Raw genomic sequence first — 22,527 nt, forward strand, 5'->3', positions numbered from 1 at the left:
AGGGGTGTGATTCATACTTTTATTAGGGGAGGGGGCTTTTTATTAATATAAGTTTTTTTTTTTTTTTTTACACTTATACTAGAAGCCCCCCTGGGGTTAGGGTTACTCCCCCTGGGGTTAGGGTTATTCCTCCTGGGGGACTTCCAGTAAAAGTACAATGATCTCTCATTGAGATCTATGCAGTATAGTTATCCTGCATAGATCAATGAGATAGGCACTGGATTGCTTTCGGCTGCTGCAGCCGAAAGCAATAAAGTGCAAAGCTGGGATCAGCACCATTACGGCGCAGACCCCGACCGGTGCCGGAAGCAAGGATCGCCCCTCTGCGACAACTTTATGAAACTGATGATTTGAAAGGAAGAAATGTAGTACGCCTTTAATTATGTTCAGAACCCTATATGGCATAAATAGAGAGGAGACAGGAGTTACTTACCATCACTGTAATCTATAGGTGCATAATCCCCGATAAATAATGAAGCTGCAAAACTGCTGACCAAGGAAATTCTCTAAAAAAAAGAGTTGTCAGGGTAAGAACGGTATCAATGGACAAACATCAATATGTAACATGAGCAATCTGAAACAATCTGAAACAAAGCCTCCATTCTATCTCCACTTCCAGGCTATACATTTGAAGTGACACTGCAGATTACCCCAGTATAACGCTGCTCCACCCAGTCACAGCCTCTAAGAGACTAACATCATTTTTATTTAGAAAGCTGCTGGTCACCTGAAAATTCTTTTTTATTGACTACATCAGGCAGCGAAAATAAAGATCCAGCAGCAGATGTCACCACAAATCTACATGTGTTCCACCTGGACTATATTGCTGAATGCGCTGGGAATTCACGATATATGTATTGAATGTCTTGAAATTAGCAAAGAATGAAAATTCATGGCTTTCCTGCAACATGCCTATCATTCTGCATGGATGTTTTAGGCTACATGTGAAAAAGAGTTTTCAAAACTCATTTACATAATTCTGGAAATTGCAATCCAGAGACCATATACATTAGGTACAGTTCCTACAGGGAGTGTGAGGTAGCCTAAAACACGCCCAGCCAAGCTGTTCTCTCCCTCCCCTGCAGTTCTCCCTGCTCAGATAGATTGTGTACACACACACACACCACACACACCAGCCAATCACACACACATATTATATTAGCTTCTGTTTGTAAGTCACCTCTGCCACTATAGGGGGAGATTTATCAAACATGGTGTAAACTGAAACTGGCTCAGTCGCCCCTAGCAACCAATCAGATTCCACTTTTCATTCCTCACAGATTCTTTAGAAAATGACTGAAATCTGATTGGTTGCTAGGGGCAACTGAGCCCGTTTCACTTTACACCATGTTGATAAATCTCCCAGCAGGTGCGTAGAAAAGCTGCATGCGGTCCTGGGAGAAGTTTCCCAGGACTGCATCTAGCTTTTCCAGATACCCGGAGCAGAGCTCTAAGACACTTCTAGAGGAAAAAAACATGTAAAATGGTATTTAAATCTCCTTAGTGATAACTGTGGAAAAGTGCAATCCACTTACCTCACACTGGGAATATTCTCGTGGTCTCTGTTTATAAATCTTTGAGATTTGGTTTCCGTAAAGCGCTGACAAAATAAATGAAAAGGTAATAAAAGCACATGAAAATTTACTATGACTACTTTACATGAAAAGGGATAGACAGTCCACAATCAGGGCTGCTTTAACCAGAGGGCACATGGTGCACGTGCACCGGGCCCACTGGTTAAAGGGGCCCACCCTGAGCAGGGCCAGCCTTTGCTCTGTGCGACCAGTGCGGTCGCACAGGGCTCCGGCCACCAGCCTGCCAGGGGGGCGCCATCGGGATGGGTAAGTTATCCATCCATGGCGCCCCTGTAGGGCCCCCCCCCCCACCTGCTGCTGCGCTCTGCACTGTAGCTATGAGCGCTCGTAACGAGCACTCATAAGTACAGGCAGCAGCAGCGGCACTGACAGATCGGGAGCCATTGGCTCCCTCCCTGTCAGTCATCCTTGTTGCCGCCTGCAGGGCTTTGCCTGCAGTCACAAGAGGCCGCTTGCGACCGCAGGTAAAGCACTGCCTGTGGCCACAAGAGTGAGGTGAGGTGAAGAGAAGAGGAGACGCGTGGACCCAGGTGAGTATAAAGTGTTTTTTTTTGTTATTGCTATATGGGAGGGGGGAGCACAAAGGGGGGCTATATAACGGGGGCAGCACACAGCTGGGGGTCTATACTACTAGGGGTGCCACAGGGGGGTCTTTATACTTTGGGGGGGGGTATGGGGCGCACAGGGGGGTGTATATATAACTGGGGGGGCACACAGGGGGTATACAATAACTGGGGGAGTGAACAGGTGGGATTATATAAAAGGGGGCATGCACAGAGGGGTATATATAACTCGGGGAGCGCACAGGGGGGCTATATACTACTGGGGGTGCACAGGGGGGTATATGTAACTGGGGGGCACACAGGGTGTATAAATATAACTGGTGAGCGCACAGGGGGGTATATATAACTGGGGGTGCACAAGAGGGTATATATAACTGGGGAAGCGCAGAGGGGGGCTATATACTACTGGGGGCGCACAGGGGATATATATACAACTGGGAGGTGCACTGGGGTATATATAACTGGGGGGCACACAGGAGGGTATATATAACTGGTATATATAACGGGGAGCGCACATGGGGGCTATATACCACTTGGGGGCGCACAGGGGATATATATATAACTGGGGGTGCACAGGGTATATATATGACTAGGAAAGCGTATTGGGGGTGCACAGGGGATATATATACTACTGGGGGGTGCACAGGGGGACTATATACTACTGGGGGGAGCACAGGGGATATATATACTACTGGGGGTGCACACGGGGGTATATATACTACGGGGATGCACGGGGGTATATATAACTGGGGGAGCACAGAGGGGGCTATATACTACTGGGGGCAGCACCTAGTGGTCTATAGTACTAGGGGCAGCACACAAGGGATCTATATACTACTGGGGGAAGCACCTAGTGGTCTATATACTACTGGGGGCAGTGCACAGGGGGTCTATATACTACTGGGGGTAGCACACAGGGGGTCTATATACTACTGGGGGCAGCAACAGTGGTCTATAGTACTGGGGGCAGCAAACAGGTGTCTATATACTACAGGGGGCAGCACACAGCTGTCTATACTACGGGGGGCAGCACACAGCTGTCTATACTACTGGGGGCAGCACACAGCTGTCTATACTACTGGGGCAGCACACAGCTGTCTATACTACTGGGGGCAGCACACAGCTGTCTATACTACAGGGGCAGCACACAGCTGTCTATACTACTGGGGGCAGCACACAGTTTTCTATACTACTGGGGGCAGCACACAGGGGGTCTATACTACTGGGGGAAGCACACAGCTTTCTATACCACTGGGGGCAGCACACATCTTTCTATACTACTGGGGGCAGCACACAGGGGGGTCTATACTACTAGGGGCAGCACACAGGTCTATACTAACATTAGGGCTGCACAGAGGTGCCTATATTATATAGGGACCTTACTACTATATTGGGGCACAGAGCATACCTAATTATTAAGTGGGGCACAGAGGGGTGTAACTACTAAATAGGGGCACAGAGGGGGGTAACTACTATATAGGGGTACAGGGGACCTTACTACTGTATGTGTTGGAACCTAAAATGTTTCTCTGGCAAATTCTGGAGAGAAGATTCACAGCCGGGGGGAGACTTATAGATGGCCACGCTGGATGGAGCGAAAGAAAAGGTGAAAGACTCTGATCAGAGAAGACGCCCCCTGTGAGTAAATGGATGTAACTGTTATAGGGTCTGTAGTGATAGTGGTCATGGTGTGGCGGTATTATGTAATGGTATCATTGGTGATATCTTTTACAAGGTTATAAGGTAACTACCGTATGTATTGGGGCTCTTAATACAGTGTGGGGGCATTTTCAGGGCATTATACTGTGGGTGGAGCTCCAATTCTGATAACGCTGGGTTGGGGGGGGGGGGCACTCTTGAGGGCTGTGCACTGGGCCCACCAATGTATTAAAAGGCCCTGTCCACAATAGAAAGCTGCAACACCAAGATGACAAAGCCATGCAATTATGGAAATCACAGAATGGACAGACATGTTAATCATAGGCAACTGAATATTTAATATTACATCTCAATTTATTCAGTATTGAGTACGAGCAGCATAGGCAAATTTCTCTTGTCTTCAGTTCAGGTGGTTTGCAATTAAGCTCCATTTACTTCAATGGAACTGAGTTTGAAACCCCAGATGCAAAGATAGCTGGAGATGGTCTGGTTTAGAGACAGGGGCTGCAATGAAGAGACCTCCATAAGAAAAAATCACTACCAGGATTAAGACATGGGATGGCATAACGACATAATGTTGTAGTATTCTTCTTTATTGCAGCAGGCAGAAATCAGAATTATGTCTTCCTCAGCAACTTGCTCAAGAACAAATATCAGAGAAGGATAGCTTGGTTACAGTAAGTTATCGTCTGTCTGGACTAAGAGTTCCTACATACACAATGTAAAGTCACGCTGACAAAATTAAGATGGCAACCCTATATGTTGGTGTATTCTTCCAGGCCACTTCTGCCATAAGAGCTATGTTACACAGATTAAGAAATAAAAAGGACAATATTGTCTTTATAAATCCTTGTCACCTTGTCACTGATCACCTTCTCTTTCTTTCTCTTTTTATGTTTTCTCCTGGGTAAGAGACTGTCTTCGTGGTTGGGGTCACCCTACTAAGGAGGTGGGCACCCCAAAAGGCAGGGAGAGTCATTAATCATCAAGAATAGGATGCACGGGGCGGAGCCTGACTGAGCATGTAGCCGGACGCACGCCGTTACAGCTCCTGCATACCGGCGATTCTCCTGGGCTTCTGCGGGCTCCTCTGTCGGTGCACACTCTCCTTCCTGTACCGGAAACCTCCCAGCAATAGCGGAGCAGCTGTTATGGCGGGCGGCGCCACCCGAAAGAACACCCGGGACGCCAGAGATCCGGCGGGGCGCGCGGGTCCAGAGGCATCCAAAATGGCGCCGGCAGCTCTGTAGCCACGCCGAAGCAAGCAGCACAGACCACTCCGGGAGGTGCTACCTCTATATTGGCGGCATTTGCCAGACCGCATTCAGAGGGTAAGGAGCGCAGCCCTATAACTCCCCAACCCCTCAGCCCCCGATCTCAGCCACAGGACTCTGACAATTATCAGGCCCGGAACCCTCCCCCAGTAATGGCGCAGCAATATGTGGCGCAGGTGCATAGGGCGGAGGAGGAAATAGAAGAGGAGCTGCCTGAAACTACCCTGCGTGAGGTATTTCAGGCTGTCACTAAAGGGGAATCTTGCTATAGCCGCCCTACAACAACAAGTGGGCACAATACAGGAGGAGTTGTCCTTTATGAGGCAGACTGTGGCAGAAAGTGAGTGAGAAAATAGTGGCTGCGGAGGGCAGGATCAGTGACCTGGAAGACAAGATGGCCCCTGTTGTCAGAGATACACGCAGGCATGACCAACAACTGTCTGCACTTCTCCTTAAAGCTGATGATTTGGAGAACAGGCTCCGGCGCAATAATGTACGCATTGTGGGGGTCCCTGAGAAAATTAAGGGCCCAGATCCCACAAGATTTTTTGAATAATGGATCAAAGATACTTTTGGGGATGATACGCTGTCACCCTTATATGCTGTGGAGAGGGCCCACCGTGTCCCCACCCGTCCGCTGCCACCTGGATCGCCTCCGCATTCGGTGCTGGTGAAACTTCTCCATTACCGAGACAGGGATGCCATCTTGCAAGCCGCACGTAGCAAGCCTGATACATCCTTTAATGGTCAACGCATTCTTTTTACCCAGATTATTCTGCAGACATTCAGAAGAAGCGTGCTAGGTTATAGAGGTCAAGCGTACCCCTGCGGCAACTTCAAGTTTCTTATGCAATGCTGTATCCTGCCACCATCAACAGTTGCGACAAGGCATGAGCAGGAACGACGAGTGCCTTTCACTCCCACCTGTATGACAGGTGCACCGTTTTCACTAGTTCTATGGTTACACTCTGAAGATGGAGCCCAACAGTTGCATACATGTATCCTATATTGCGGGGCTGTGCGCTTAGTCCACCTGCTGTTGGACTTTGCTTAGTAGTGTGGAGAACTGATTGCCCCATCTGTCTGCACTTAGTGGATAGACCACTGTTCTTACTCTACTTTTTCTTTTTTCTCTGTTTGTCTCATTTTTCTTTGTTCTTATGGGATAGTTCTGGTTTGGTCTTATGGCCTGTGTTTTATGGCAATCCCCTATACAACGTGTCCCCTGAAATTTTTTCTAGATGCTCAGCTGTCTTCTCCTGCCCTTGCACTCCCGACTAATGTTGGTGTATTATACTGTCACATATTGTCCTTCTCTATCAGTATGGCGTCAGGCTTAGGATTCTCTCCTGGAACATAAGAGGACTGGGTGAGCCTAACAAACGTTTTGCTTTATTTGATAGATTACGTACTTACAGCCCCTCGTCTTGTGTTTACAGGAGACACACCTGACAAAAGATACGGCCAGTATCTACAAAGAGCATGGGTCGGTTGGGCTACCATTCCTTCTTTTTGCAGTACTCTAGAGGGGTCAGCATACTGATACACAAAATATCCCTTTTGATTTTCTTGGAGGTTAAAACTGATTCTCAGGGCCAATATTGTGTGTCTATATTGTTCGATATATGCTGTGAAATATGTGCTATGTGCGGTATACATCCCACACCTTATAATAGCTCTGTTTTAAAGGAGGTGTTGGCCTTTGGTGCCAACAATCCGGATGCCTCACTGATCGTCATGGGTGACTTTAACCAATGTGATGGACAGCCTTCTGGATAGGTTGTCTTTGACACCTGGTATTACTACGGATAGACATAGTTCCTTAGGAGCCTCTAATATTAGAAGTAGCCTTGTTTGATATTTGGCGGGCATGGCAACCTTACTCTTGCTATTCTGCCTCGCATGGCAGTTTATCTCGTGTAGATACGGTGCTCGGGGACGCCCGAGTTCTCACACAGGTACTGGAAGTAGAATACCTCCCCCGTACACTTTCTGACCACTCCCCCCTGTACCTGGTCCTGGCACATCCCGGGGTTGTGGCGAACCCACGGCTCCAGTATGGCGATTGAACCCCCACTGGTTAGCCATTCTAGATGTTCCTGGTATACATATGACAATAGAAGATTATTTTAGAATTAACGCAGGTACAGCCTTGCCCGCAAATAGAATGGGATGCGATGAAGGCATGCCTTGGGGGGTTATTTTATACAACAAATTACCCGTACTAAGAGGGAAAGAGGACGTCTCCGGGCAGCTTTGCAGAATTCACTTATACAGGCAGAGGCTCTTCACACTGAGGGATGCAATACACGTACGGCTAACAGATTGAGGGAGGCCCAACGAGCTCTCACTGACTGATTTAGAATCTGCAGCTCATAAAAGGAACTTTGACAAACACATGTTTTTGTGGAGGGTGAGCGAACGGGTCACTTACTCTCTGTAATTTCCAGAGCTCAGCAGGGTCCTGCCTACTTAACTCATATACAAAATAATAGTGGTGTTCTGGTCACCTCTACACCGGCCATTATTGGGGTATTCCTCTCCTACTATGAGGCTCTTTATAGCTCTAATTTGGAGGTCACTCTCCCTCAAATTTCAGAATTTCTGTCATCTATTTCTCTTCCCACCCTTACTGATGACGCTAGAGAGTCTCTGGACTCCCCGTTAACATTGGAGGAACTGGAACTGGCAGCCGCATCCATGGCTAATGGTAAGGCCCCCAGGGTATGGACGGGCTACCTGGGGAACTATACAAGAAAGTTGGGGATGTGCTGTGCCCAGGCTGTTAGAGGTCTGGCAGGCCTCACTGGAAACAGGTTTCCTTCCAGAAACCATGCGGGAAGCGGTAATTGTGGTCCTGCCCAAACCTGGCAGGGATCCGTCCTTGCCTGGGTCATATAGGCCTATTTCTTTATTAACAGCGGATATAAAAATTTGGCTAAAGCCATTGCCACCAGGCTGTCCCTGTATATGTCCTCCCTGGTGCACCACGACCAGACGGGATTTATACCAGCTCGGTCTACGGCGATGAATATTCGCCGACTATTTATCAATCTACAGTTGCCCTCGGGGGGATTGGGTGCGCGGGCGGTCTGTTCACTCAACGCTGTCAAGCCTTTGACAGCGTCGAGTGGCCATTCCTTGGGCGGTGTTGGAGAGGATGGGCTTCGGACCCCGGTTATCACGTGGGTTAAACTATTGTACTCTTCACCTTGTGCTTGATTGAAAATTAATGGGGGACTGTCCTCCAGATTTCCCTTATATAGGGGAACCAGGCAGGGCTGCCTGCTCTCCCTGCTCCTGTTCGCACTAGCGATAGAACCACTTGCAGCTCTAATAAGACAACTATCCGGACGTTCGTGGGTTTAAGAGGGGTCCGCATGAGGAAAAATCGCATTATATGCGGACGATGTGTTGCTATACCTAAATGATACGGATAATTCTTTATCTACGGCTATTTCTCATAAACGATTATGGTCGATACTCTGGCCTGTCCATTGGTTGGGACAAATCTGTGCTCATGCCAATCGATGAGGTCTCTGTCCGATTGTTGGACCCTCTATCCCCTTGAAGGTTGTAAGTAACTTTCAGTACCTTGGGATTACAGTACATAAGATATTAGAACATATGAGCGGCTTAACCTTGCCCCTATTCTCTCTAATTCCAATCTAAATTGGGTGTGTGGCGGAAGTTACCGTATCAGTGGTGGGATGTACAAATCTACTTAAAATGATATGGATGCCCCAACTGCTGTATGTGCTCCACAACTCTCCCCTGTGGGTTCCCTTGCGTTTTTTTCATAAGGTACATAGTTTATTCAGGGATCTGATATGGGGCTCCCAACATCCACGCATCAAACTGGAGACTTTACAAAGGGCAAAAACCAGCGGGAGGCTTAGCGGTACCTAATGCTATGATATATTCCTTGGCCTCTCAGCTTCAACATCTTCGTTGATGGGAAACTGATACCGTTTCGGACCCTACGGCACTATTACTACAATCTCACTTTGGATCATCTCAGCTGTTTGAGGTCTTAGAGGCAAAGAATTCTCCACCGCCGCGGCGGGTTGTCCCACTTTGCAACTGTACCACAGGGTCTGGTGGAAGATCCGGGATATGTATGGGCTGACGGGCTGCTCGCCTTATACCTCTATCTGGGATACACCCTGGCTGGCAGAACTTTTTTTCCTGGAGGGTTTCTCCCAGTGGAAATCTTGGGGCCTACAGAGAGTGGGACAGTTGAATAACAATGGGCAGTTGAAGAGTTTTCAGCAGTTGGGAGAGGAATACCCTATACCGAGAACCCAGTTTTACAAATACCTACAGTTACGCCACGCTTGCGAGGGGGAGGGGGAAGTTCTCACACGAGAACGGGTTCATGTTCCCACCCATACATATTGTTGGTGCCTCTACATCAGCTTCTGGTCTCATATCTATCCAATACCTTCACATTCACGAGAAATTCTTAGAACAACATCCATTAACTATAAAGAAAAATGGAAGGCTGATTTGGGCCCGTTGGAGGACGATCTCTGGAAGGAGGTTTTGAGTATGACTCCCCAGCTGTCTGTAGGTGAACAGCACCGTTTGTCGCAGCTATACTTACTGCACCGTGTATATAGGACTCCTGCCTTCCTGTTTAAGGTAGGGATCGCCTAGACGCGCTGTGTCCTAGATGTCGGAGGGATGAAGGGGGGCTCCTGCCATATGTTTTGGCGATGTCCTAAACTGACTAGATACTGGCGAGAAGTTGCCTCTACATTCAGAAAGTATTCACTATTCAGATAGAGCAATCCCCCTTAGTCTGCATCTTGGGCTATGTCGAGGACATCGCCCTTCCTGCTCCTGAGAAGCTGGCTGTGGCCCGTATACTTTATATGGCCAGGAAATTGATAGCACAGTCCTGGCTGGATCAAACTCCCCCAACTTTATCCTCATTTATAGCTAAGGTAAACTGGCTCATAGCCAATGAGAAATATGCTTATGAAAAAAGAGAGGCTCTGAAGAAATTTGATAAAATCTGGGCACGGTGGCTTGACACGCCAGGACTGGGGCCCGCATCGCTTACTAGGGGCAGGGACCCCCCTTCGCCCTCGCCCCCGGATGGAGTACCATCGGGCAGGTGAACTGTCCTTTGCTGATTGCTGGATAGCTGAGCATTAACCTAATTTGTATCCAAAGTTATGAAACTCAATCCCAATCATTTTCTCTCATTGTGACGCTTCATCTTTATATTCCTCAGGATGGACTTTATGATACATTGTCTGGGACTTTGCCAAAATATTCTCTATTTTTGTTTCATTGGGTATGTTGTCTTTTCCAGGGGTGGAATCTGTGTCTGTTCTCCACCCCCTGCTGCTGTTGTCTGACCAAAAAATGACAAAACATTTAATAAAATTCTTTTGATTAAAAAAAAAGAATAGGATGCACTGTATCCCTTTCCCCTGCATAACATCTGCTTACCCTTGATATTCATCTGTATATCTCTCTTCTGTGAGGCCCATATGGAAACGACACAGTACATAGAGCACTCACTAAGGTGTGTATACTATATATGTGAGAGACGGACCCTTGTAATGTTTTCCGTTTTTTGGAGTTCTTTATAAATCGTTGGTCAAAAATCTCACCATGTAATGGAAGATGTGCAGCCGTCAAGTGATAGAAGCAGAGAACCATATGGATGATCCAGCGATCATATGTGAGGCGTTCCCCATGAAATGGTCAAGCCTTGTCGTTCAGTAAATAAGTGTTGATTTATAATTGGAAGTGTAAGTAATAGAGTGTAAAGTGTTATTCTAGGCCTGAGGACACTCCAGTACAGAGTGAAACTAGTTGCTATGAGCAGTTACCAGATTTAAGTGGTGTCCATCTAGATCAGGGATGGGGAACCATCCTCCCTCCAGCTGTTTCAAAACTACAACTACCATCATGCCTGGAGGGTGAAGGTTCCCAATTCCTGATCTAGATAGTTATATGGATAGACTGCAGCTATCTTCATAACCTTTATTATCTTCTATTGCCAGGGTACACTCTCATCTTAGCAGAGTGTGTCCATTGGCTCTGCTGCTACAAGTGTATTACAGTGACACTTACATTTCACTCATTACAGTGACACTTATATTTGGATTACAGCACCATCTAGTGGGCGTAATTTTAATCACAATGTGCACCTATCATTTTTTATTTTAACAGAATTATAATAAAAGTTACATTTTATTGGGAAGTAATAAGGGTCTATAGTGGGCTCCTGGCCCTATGTAGGTTTAATTATTCTGAATAGTTGATACATCTTCCTCTTGCTAGTAGTAATAGAGACCTAACACACAAGAGCTGGGCAGTGGCTGTCATTAACCAACCCGGAAAGCTGTATAAGAAGTGACTCACCGTAAGATCTGCACTTATAGTAATTCTGTACAACTTTATCATTTCTAATGTATCTGGGATGTCAGGTAATGTTCTCTTATTACAGGATATTCCCATCTCTGCATCCTCTAGACTATTTTTTTCCCTTGCAGAGTAGTCCCTGGTGACCCAGTTGTGTAGGGAGCTACTGTACAATGCAAGTGACTTGGGGTTGGCTGTCATAGCCAGCACAGTCAGGTTGTCCAGCGCCATGCTGTGCAGGGAGACACTCAGAGGAGAATGCGGAGCTGTAATAAAATTGTGTCCCCTTATCCTCACAATTGTCACAATATGCCATCATTTTCAATGACTAGAACCCCCACTGATCAGAAATAAATGGCGTCTTGTAGTGGAATGTCATCACTTTATGAAATTAAAAAATCCCTTGGAGGGAAGTGTATCAAGTATGATCACTCTGCAGACTAAAGCCTGGGGCAGGGATTGGAATCAATACATGACGCTGAGTCTTTCACCACAAAGCTATATAAAAATCCCACTCATCTCCTCTATAACACAAAGCCCACAGATAGGACAGCAAGATCAATGTGACAGATCAGGCTGAATGTTAAACGCCAGCCAGCATCTGGGACCATGTAACTACCTGAGTATGACCACTAGGTGGCAATCTTTACATCTACAAGAGTAACCCATGAATAAATGCTGCCTGTAATTAGCAGTGAATATGTAATAATCTGGAAGTCATCTGAATATACAGTTTGGGTCTTCTTTAAAAGTCCATTTGGACATTCCTTATTGCTAAATATGAACTTTGAGCATTTACTGCTTGTTAAAAAAAATTGTTTAAAAATCTTACTTTAACTACTGATATATTTTGTATATTTGTTTTCTATAATAAACACTAGTATATAATTGCTCAGTAGCACATTATAAAATATTTTATTGCGGGTTACACTAAAATTTGTTTAAAGAACATTTTCAGCTAAACAAGGCTTTCGCTTTTGCTTTAAAGGGGTACTCCGGAGACTAAAAAAATGTTGCTGATACATCGCTTTAATAAGCAACAAAAAATAAAGTTATATGATATATTATAAAGTATATTTTTTATGTACATATATACTTCCATTTACTGGCAGCAGTAAGAAGCGAAACGGCCTCCTCTGCTGTTACCAGAATTTGTGTCAGTAACTGCAGGGCTGTCCAAGCCTGATCCACTGTTCTGCTCAAGCTATACAGAGCAGGGTCCCCCCATGTACTGTATATTCTTATATATATAGTACACAGGGGCGAGGCTGTCCGACACGATCGCTGATGCCAGATAAGGATAAATGGTTGAGCCCCACCCCAGTAATGCTTGAGGAGTCTATGGGCATCTTTAAAGCTTTGCACCACAAAGATGCTGGTTCCTTCCCTGACAAGTTAATTCATTATTTACTTAGTACCAACCTCATACGCTCGAGATCCAGTAATATCGGCCAGTGCCTGTGCCCCTCCAATGGATTGTTCCAGATGGCGGCACTCAGCGCTGGTACTGGAGTCCATCCAGATAGGGCTGTCACTGATCGAGAAACAAGTCTAGAAAAAGAAAATCAATGGGGGAGATTTATCAAACTGGTGTAAAGTAGAATTGTCTTAGTTGCCCCTAGCAACCAATCAGATTCCAACTTTCATTTTTCAAAGAATCTGTGAAGAATGAAAGGCAGAATCTGATTGGTTGCTAGGGGCAACTGAGACAATTCTACTTTACACCAGTGTGATATATCTCCCCCATTGTCATTTTTTATTATAAACCAATAAAGCCAAATAAATAATAATGCTAATGCTGCTATATGGGACTTGCCTGCAATGCAATGTGGATCGGGTACTCGGCCGCCATGTGATTTAATACATCTCTGGAACCAGTTTTCCAATACACACTGCCATGTTGCTGCAACAAGATAGGCAAATATGAAAAACCGCTTAATGGCAGATTCCCATAACTGAATAAATAAGGGAGCTGTAAATGATGGATGGACGGTGTGGCTACCTCATTGTAATGGCAATTTCTATAGAGTTTGCAGATGACAAATTGTGTTATTAATGTGATAAAATACTTAGAATAGAAATTACTGTAGCACAATATGAACTTCTCTTAAAGGGGAAGTCCATTATTAGAACGTTGTTTGATTGTTTTTTTAAATAAAACTATTACCTCCAAAAATCTATCTTTCTAATATAGTGTTGTCACTAACTTGTTTAATTTATCCCTGACAGTTGAAAACAAAGGAATTACATATTGTGGTATTGTCTCCAGCTCCACCGAGACAACACATCATTCTCTGCTGTCATGGTTGGATCTTGTCTCTAAGCTCAAGCCCTGTCCCCTGAGTGATGCCATTCCTTCTGACCAGCCCTCTACATCACCATCTCCCTGATTATATATATATATATCCAAGGCACCACTGTATATATATATATATATATATATATATATATATATATATATATATATACAGTGGTGCCTTGGATTACGAGCATAATTCGTTCCGGGACTGTGCTTGTAATCCAAATCCACTCTTGAACCAAAGCAAATTTTCCCATAAGAAATTATAGAAATGCAGACAATTGGTTGCACACCCCAAAAATAATGATTTATTATTCTGAATAACAAGTAAAACAAGTGAAACAAACATTCAGAAACAGCAGAATCTGTGATATTATAAGTTACTGTACAGTAATGGAGAGGATGGGAAACAGAAGGACTGACAGGGAGCATGAAGGAATGAGCAGTACAGATGTGGGCACTTGCATGCAGCACTCTCTGTCCAGGGAGAGAGGGATTACAGCTATGGAGAGATTACCTCCACAGTCCTGTCCCCTGATGTGAGCCCCAGCCTGAAGTGGATCTGCTATGATTTGGAAGGTGAGGGAGACTTCCTGGGTCAGAGTACAGGGCTGTAGACCACGCTATGCAGACCATTCCCCTCCCCCACTTGCTCTCCCACCCAGTACAGGGAGCTCTTAAACCAAAGCAATGCTCTTAAACCAAGTCACAATTTTGAAAAACTGTGAGCTCTTAAACCAAGGTACCACTGTGTGTATATATATATATATATATATATATATATATATATATATATATATATATGTATATATATATATATATATATATATATATATATATCTTTACTGAGGGAAAATGATATAGGTTTACAGCACACTGCCTTGTGCTAAACAATGCCACAGGCAGAAGAGCAGACAGGGAATAATACAGTAGCTTTTAAAAATTAGCTGTGCAGAGAGATAGTCTGTAAAGCAATGCTCTGCATCAGCTCTAGGTGGGGAGTATGCAGGGTGCCAGGGCTGTGATAAATGGCTGAGACAAAGCAATGTTTTCTGGGAATTGTAGTACTGGAGCATCTGCTCAATCAGAAAATAGTGAGAGGACTACAGAAACATAAAACAAATGGATTTTAGATGGTTTTAGACATGCAGCACAAAGGTAAGCAACGCTATAGATTTCTGCAGCAATAATATACTGTGGTCTACCACGTATATGCGTATATATATATATATATATATATATATATATATATATATATATATACACAGTATATATTTATATATATATATATATATATATATATATATATATATATATATATATATATATATAGTCTTTTTACTTGTGTCTGGACTCAATAAACTGAAAGAATCTAACTTGTCCATTATCATGAGCCTTAATGAGTGGTGCTGGTGTAGTACATCATGCTTTCTCAGATTCTCTGATCTCTACTTACCATGCATGGGTGATATACAGGGCTTGGCTTCCAGCACTGAGCCCTGTACATCAATTTCATATATATTCTGTAAATAACAACTGGTTTAAGGGCTGTTTTATACACAGGTTATAATGAGCTATTGTCATTATTAGTCCCCAAAGACTTTCCCCTTCACAGGTGCAGAGTACAGGCCCTGCATTTACCTGACCCGTTCCTGACAAGGCTTTGACTTTGGAAAAGCTGAACCCAGAAGTCTTCATTTTGTCCAGGATACAATCTAGAGCCTGTGCAGATAGAAATAAGTGATCAGAGAAGATACGTTTCGTTTATCCTGTTAAAACCTACCGATAAACCACAGGAATTAACAGATTAAAGTATTCACTTTTACTTTATCCCTGATACAGAACAAACCCTCGAAATGTTACAGTTATAGAGAAGCGCCCTTTGGATTCAATTGGCTACAATGTCAGAAATTATATAGTTGGATTTTACTCTGTTTACTCAGAAATATCTCCCCCTGGGGACCATCCACAAGCAAACAGCTGTTGACAGATCTTGTGGGCTTTCTTGTATTGGTACCTGACACACAGCTACACTTTTCATATCTTACATATCCTACTTAATGCTTAGAATTAGAATTTAAAAACTATATCAATCAAAAGACTTAATATTGCATACAATATCCAAATAATACCATCATACAGTGATGGAATAATACTGCCATACATGCAATAACAAAATAAAGCCACCATATAGTGACCCAATAATACCTTCATACATTGACCAAATAATGCTACCATACAGTATCCAAACAATACTGCCATATAATGAACAAATAATATGGCCATACAGTGACCAAATAATGCCATATGCCATACTATATAGTGATCCAATAATAACTCCATAGGGTAAAAAATAATACCACCGTACAATAATAAAAAATAAAGCCACCATACAGTGATCAAGTAATACTGCCATACAGTGATCCAATAATACCATAAAGTGACAAAATAATACCGCCAAAAATGTACACCATACAGTTGTCAAAACAGCCCCCCAGAATGAATAAAATAGCACCATACAGTGACTTCACATACATTTATACTTATTTATTATACCTAATACCACAACCAATATAAAAAGTATGTCTTACCTTAAGCCACATTAACACTGGAGAGGTTACTGTCAACTTATCCCCATGGACATTAACACCGCCTTGTGTTCTGCAAGTAAAGAGACATTATAACGGTGGGTGCCTTAACTGTGTAGCTATGTATTGCTTATAAATGCAAGCAAAATAAACATTAAAGGGGCACTCCAGAGGAAAAGAAAAATACATCTACTGGTGTCAAAAATTAAAAAGATTTGCAAATTATTTTTCTATTTAACTAACAAATTTGTTTTATTTGTAATTCTCAGGTTTTCCAGTACTTATCAGTTGCTGAATGTCCTACAGGAAGTGGGGTACTATTTCCGGTCTGAAACAGTGCTCTCTGCTGCCACCTCTGTCTGTGTCAGGAACTGTCCAGGGTAGCAAATGCCCATAGAAAATGTATCCTGCATTGGACAGTTCCTGACATGGACAGAGATAGCAGCAGAGAGCACTGTGTCAGACTGCAAAGAATACATCACTTTCTGCAGGACATACAGCAGCTGATAAGTACTGAAAGACTTGAGTTTCAATAGAAGTAATTTACAAATTAGTATAACTTTAGATAGATTTGTAGATTTAATAATATATATATATATATATATATATATATATATATATATATTTTTTTTTTTTTTTTTTTTTTTTCCTTTGGAGTACCTTTTACATCTAAGGGTTTCTATCACAGCATTGACACACAAGCATAACACAATATGATCTATAGGTAACACTGTGATAAAGATCAGCTGACAGTTAATGAAGGTAATGTATTGTTACAAAACTGATCTAGACCCAGACATGGCCACTCTCCCTGTGACTAGAACCAGTATCCGTGTTATTACACCGATATGTAATGTGTTATTATTGTTGGAAAAGGCAGGGGCACAGGGGGAACATAATAACCACCACTTCTCAGCCTTCCCCTTGTTCCCCCCGTTATTGTCTTTTCCAACAATAATTGCAGCCCATCACAGATTGGCTGAGCAGGCTGTCCATCAACCGAGTCTGGCGGGGGGCAGAGGCCTGTGGACCGGTGCTTCACAGGCACGGGCAGAGGTAAGTAGTGCTTGGTTATTATGTAACCCCCTGCCCCTGCTTGCTGACAGTTTTTTAAAGTCGCTGGAGTTCCCTTTTGGGATTCCATAACTGCTGACACTGTTAGATAGCTGTGAGATTAAAGGGAACCTGTCACCCCCCGTGCCGGGGTGACAGGCTCCCGACCCCCGTTAGAGACCCCTATACTTACCTCATCCCGCCGGGTCCCGCTTCTGGATTCGGTCGGGTCCCGGAGATCTCAGCCGCTGCAGCCCGGCGCGCGCGCTGACAGATGAGTCCAACGCTCATAGAGAATGACTGAGCGCTGGACTCTCCTGTCATTCTCTATGGGTGTTGGACTCATCTCTCACCGCGCGCGCCGGGCTGCAGCGGCTGAGATCTCAGTGCCTTATCTTACTCATATCTTACATATCCTATTTAGAGATGAGCGAACCGGGTTCGGGTTCGAGTCCATCCGAACCCGAACGATCGGCATTTGATTAGCGGTGGCTGCTAAACTTGGATAAAGCTCTAAGGTTGTCTGGAAAACATGGATACAGCCAATGACTATATCCATGTTTTCCACATAGCCTTAGGGGGCTTTATCCAACTTCAGCAGCCATCGCTAATCAAATGCCAAAAGTTCGGGTTCGGATGGACTCGAGCATGCTCAAGGTTCGCTCATCTCTAATCCTATTTAATTCTTAGAATTAGAATTTAAGAACTATGTCAATCTAAAGACTTAATATTGCACACAATGACCAAATCATACCATCATACAGCAATGGAATAAACAAAATACAACCACCATACCTTCATACATTGACCAAATAATGCCACCATACAGTATCCAAATACTACTGCCCTAAAATGACTAATATAGCCATACCGTGACCAAATAATGCCATATGCCATACTATATAGTGATCCAATAATATCTCCACAGAGTAAACAAATAATACCACCATACAATGATAAAAGGATTCTCAGAGGATTGTCAGCTCCAGGTAGATACAGCAAATTATCACCTGTCATACTGACAGCTGATCTTCCATAATGCCAATGCAAGAGCATGGCATACACTTATTCTGATCCCGTCATACTGATGGGATCAGAATAAGGCCCATCAGTGACCACCACATCACCGATGGTAAAAAGCCACATCAGCGGTCACTAAGGAGTTAAACAATTCAGGAATGAACGGGGGATGGAGGTTTTGTTACAGCCCTCATTATTTCAGGTGTTTTGGACAGCCTGTTTGGCACTGGACAATAAAAGCACTTTTCTACTTTATGGAAGCACAGCTGGATATATGAAAGGTACCATGTGTCTCCATGACCTAATAGCTATCTAACAGTGTCAGCAGTTTGCAACATGAATTCCAGCTGACAGATTCACTTTAACTTATTCACGAATCTTGTATCTAAAAATAACCTATTCTTTTTTCTTTTTGTTTTCCTAAAGCTCTTCAAACTAAGGGGCAGTACTCACCCAAACTCGGGAAGATCTTTATCAAAGTGAACATTGTCCTCGTAGACAACCAGCAGTTGTTCATTGACAGCAATAACCTTTAACTGCAGAATAAAAACAAGAACGCTCTATTAATGGACGCACACACAACACTCTTCATAGTACACTCACAATGAAACAGGAAGCTCAACTGCAAAATATTTTGATTAACAAAATAAGTCCCATTGAAATTAGTTGGAGCAGCTCACTGATTCATTCCTAAGATTGCCAAAAGTAGTAGCAAAAAAACAAAACAAAACATGGAATAAAGTGATAGAATACCATGGTACGTAGAACAATAGGATATTTGCCACATTCAGTCTTGAATTCCTATTTTCCCTATGTCATGTTAGATCAGTCATTGGCTATGTTTCCACTTCAGGAACATATCGGGTAAAGGTGGCCATCTTGTTAAAGTGACTCTGTACCCACAGTCTGCCCCTCCAAACCACTTGTACCTTCAGATAGCTTCTTTTAATCCAAGATTTGTCCTGGGGTCCGTTCGGCAGGTGATGCAGTTATTGTCCTAAAAACAATTTGTAAACTTGCAGCCCTGTGTCAAACTGCAGTGGCCTAGAGTGTCTGTGCCCTAGTCCTGCACCGCATCTCTGTCCCTCCTGACCGCCCTCTTCATCATTAGGAATGCCCCTGGGTACAGTTTCTCCTAATCATCACTTGTCTGAACACTGCACATGGCCTTAATGATCCAACACATGTGCAGTGTTCAGACAGGTAATGAGCAGGAGAAATCCTGCCTGGGTGTGTTCCTAATGGTGAAGAGGGCAGGAAGGAGGGATTGAGGGGCGTCACAGGCCTAGGGCACGGGTACTCTAGGCCACACCAATTTGACACAGGGCTGCAAGTTTAAAAGTTGTTGTTTAGGATAATAGCTGCATCACCTGCCGAATGAACCCCAGGACAGATCTTGGATTAAAAGCTATCCGAAGGTACAAGCAGTTGGGGGGGGGGGCAGATTGTGGGTACACAGCCACTAATAATGATCATGATCATCTATTAAACAAGGCGTCCGCCATTACCAGATATGTTCCCGAAGTAGGAACATAGCCATAGACTGCCTGGGGTATGCACAGGAATTTATCAAGGGGTAAGGTTGTATGGGGGATCAAACATAAGACAACAATGTCCAGAGCGAGTGGCAGGCCTATAACACATATACAGAACAGCGACTTTGCCCTTCGCAACCCATAGATATACTCTGAATCCCATGATGGCAAACTAAAGACTGAAACCCCACATTTTGGTAGGGGGTCCCCTAAGTCTCCGTATAAGATCACATCAAGTTACAGCAAATACAAAGAAATAGCTACACACGTCAAAGAGACAGTCAGTGGAGCAATGGGTGAGGCGTCATATACTTCACCATGTGCTGCATCCATATTCTGTTTATGTGAAGAAGGTGCAGACTATGGAGCCAATGTAGTTCTATGGAGGTGTCCACACCATCAATGTTACATACGAATGTTTTCCTGCACACAGGACTGCGGTATATGCATTGCTATAGAAGCTCTGGTTTTATCGCACCAAAGGAAATACAGTGCACAATATGACTACACAACAGAGCACAAGCACCGACACGGAGCAAAGAGGTAGAAAGTCCAAGGATTTCTTCAATGCTACACTGGTGTATACAGATGTGTTGCCACGGGAGCTGATGTATCATGTGCTACACTAATGCTGCGTTAACACGGAACGATTATCGCTCGAATTTTCGCAATAACGATCGCATTTGAGCGAAAATCGATCCGTTTAAACACAGCGAACGATCAAGCGACGAGCGAGAAATTGTTAATTTTCATCTTTCAACATGTCCTCAAATCGTCTCTCGCTAAAAATTCGCAGATCGCTTCGTGTAAACAGTCTTTCAAAGATTCACCCTATGTGAAAGATGGGCTTGAGCGATCTTAAAAACGATCGCAATAACGATTTTTTTAACGGATTTTCTCTAACGACTAATTCATCTAAACGCTGATCGCTATAAAAACCAAGTTGTTGCTTCAAAATCGTTAAACGATTGGGCGAATTATCACTTCGTGTAAACGCAGCATTAGGGGGAGATTTATCAAACTGGTGTAGAGTAGAATTGGCTCAATTGCCCCTAGCAACCAATCAGATCCCACCTTTCATTTTCCAAAGAATCTGTGAGGAAAGAAAAGTGGAATCTGATTGGTTGCTAGGGGCAACTGAGCCAGTTTCACTTTACACCAGTTTGATAAATCTCCCCCTTAGTATATATAACAGATGTAGCAGAGCTGAACAACACTACACGTCTCTGCTACACTGCTCTGCATAGTATATAACACTGTAGATGCCTATTACCTGCTGAGTGCTGAAGTCAAACCCCAGGTAATATGAAGCAGAGTCCATTGCACAGGATCCTTACAGCTTCCTCTGTCTGTCGCCCTGTCCTGCACTGTGCAGCTGCTACAATACAGTCAATCATTAACCAGTTGTGCTCCAGTTTGTTTTAGTTAAAGGATGACATGTACCAAGTGTGACTAGTAATAGGGTTTATTAGGAGAGGAGCCCCAGCCTGCCCAGGATCCCTCCTCAGCCTGCCCAGGATCCCTCCTCAGCCATGAGCCCTCATTTCCTGTGCTGAGCTTCCTTCCTGCTTCTCACATGTCAGTGTCATGGAGTGCAGCACAGGCTCACACGCTCACTACAGCTATGCTCATGGACTGCTTGCTGCACGCAGCAGTGTCACACACTCATATTCTCCGCAACAACCAAAACCTGCTTGTTCCTGGGGGTGGAGCGGAACAAGGCGGAGAAGAGGGGAACCATTGTTGTCATACGGGTCACTCCCCTCATACACATTCACAGTATGAGAAGTCACACTCACTGGGACATAGAAACATAGAAGATTGTCAGCCGAAAAAGACCACTTGGTGCATCTAGTCTGCCCTTTTTACTATTTCTTTACATATTATATATGTTTATCCCAGGCAGGTGCAAATTTAGTTACTGTACATTTACCAACCACATGTGCTGGAAGTTTGTTCCAAGCATCTACTACTCTTTCAGTAAAGTATTATTTTCTCATGTGTTTTCTCACTGTGTCCTCTTATTCTTTGAGTTTTTACATTCATCCTGATGTCACAAGATCTTTCAGGAATAATGTTAGTATAGCGCCACCTACTATTTCTTTTGCTTAGTCTTGCTAAGTAGATTTAGTAGATTCTCCTCCTCCAAACAGACAAGATACAGCAGCTTCCAAGGTATTCTGCTCCCTGAACCAGGGATTACATAACCAGTGAAGAAAAGAGAGAAGCAAGCATGTCCATCTCTACATTTAATGAGTTGGACACAGGGGAGTTATTGAAAAGTAGCAGTAGGTGGCGCTATACTAACATAAATATTTACAAATGAAGGATAATATCACAATGGCTTTTTTCTCCGCACTATAAGGCCAGGTTCACTCTATGTGAAACACCGTCCATTCTGTGACCCGGTCGGGTCACAGAACAGTCGGTGTCAGGGAAGATCATCCTGGCCAGTACTGCAGTACCGGCCAGATGAACTTAATTTCTGTTGAATTGGGATGCGGGCGCGCACAGGGCATCCCAATTCACCATTGCACACAATGAAAAGTGCGTCCAG

General features: G+C 44.0%; 1 protein-coding gene across 1 annotated transcript; it reads right to left on the bottom strand.

Moving 5' to 3' along the window:
- Positions 1-1,594: 1,594 nt before the first annotated feature.
- On the bottom strand, positions 1,595-21,515 carry LOC138775107 (xylulose kinase-like; the record flags this gene model as incomplete). Its single annotated transcript, XM_069955828.1, has 7 exons — positions 21,244-21,515; positions 18,889-18,971; positions 16,366-16,435; positions 15,416-15,496; positions 13,292-13,378; positions 12,898-13,026; positions 1,595-1,600 (listed from the first exon to the last, which is right to left on the bottom strand). Coding segments are annotated over exons 1-7 (504 nt in total), but the record flags the coding sequence as incomplete, so codon positions are not given.
- Between the last annotated feature and the right edge of the window lie 1,012 nt (positions 21,516-22,527).

The sequence above is a fragment of the Dendropsophus ebraccatus genome, unplaced genomic scaffold, assembly GCF_027789765.1.
Source record: "Dendropsophus ebraccatus isolate aDenEbr1 unplaced genomic scaffold, aDenEbr1.pat pat_scaffold_1361_ctg1, whole genome shotgun sequence".
Classification (NCBI taxonomy): Eukaryota; Metazoa; Chordata; class Amphibia; order Anura; family Hylidae; genus Dendropsophus; species Dendropsophus ebraccatus.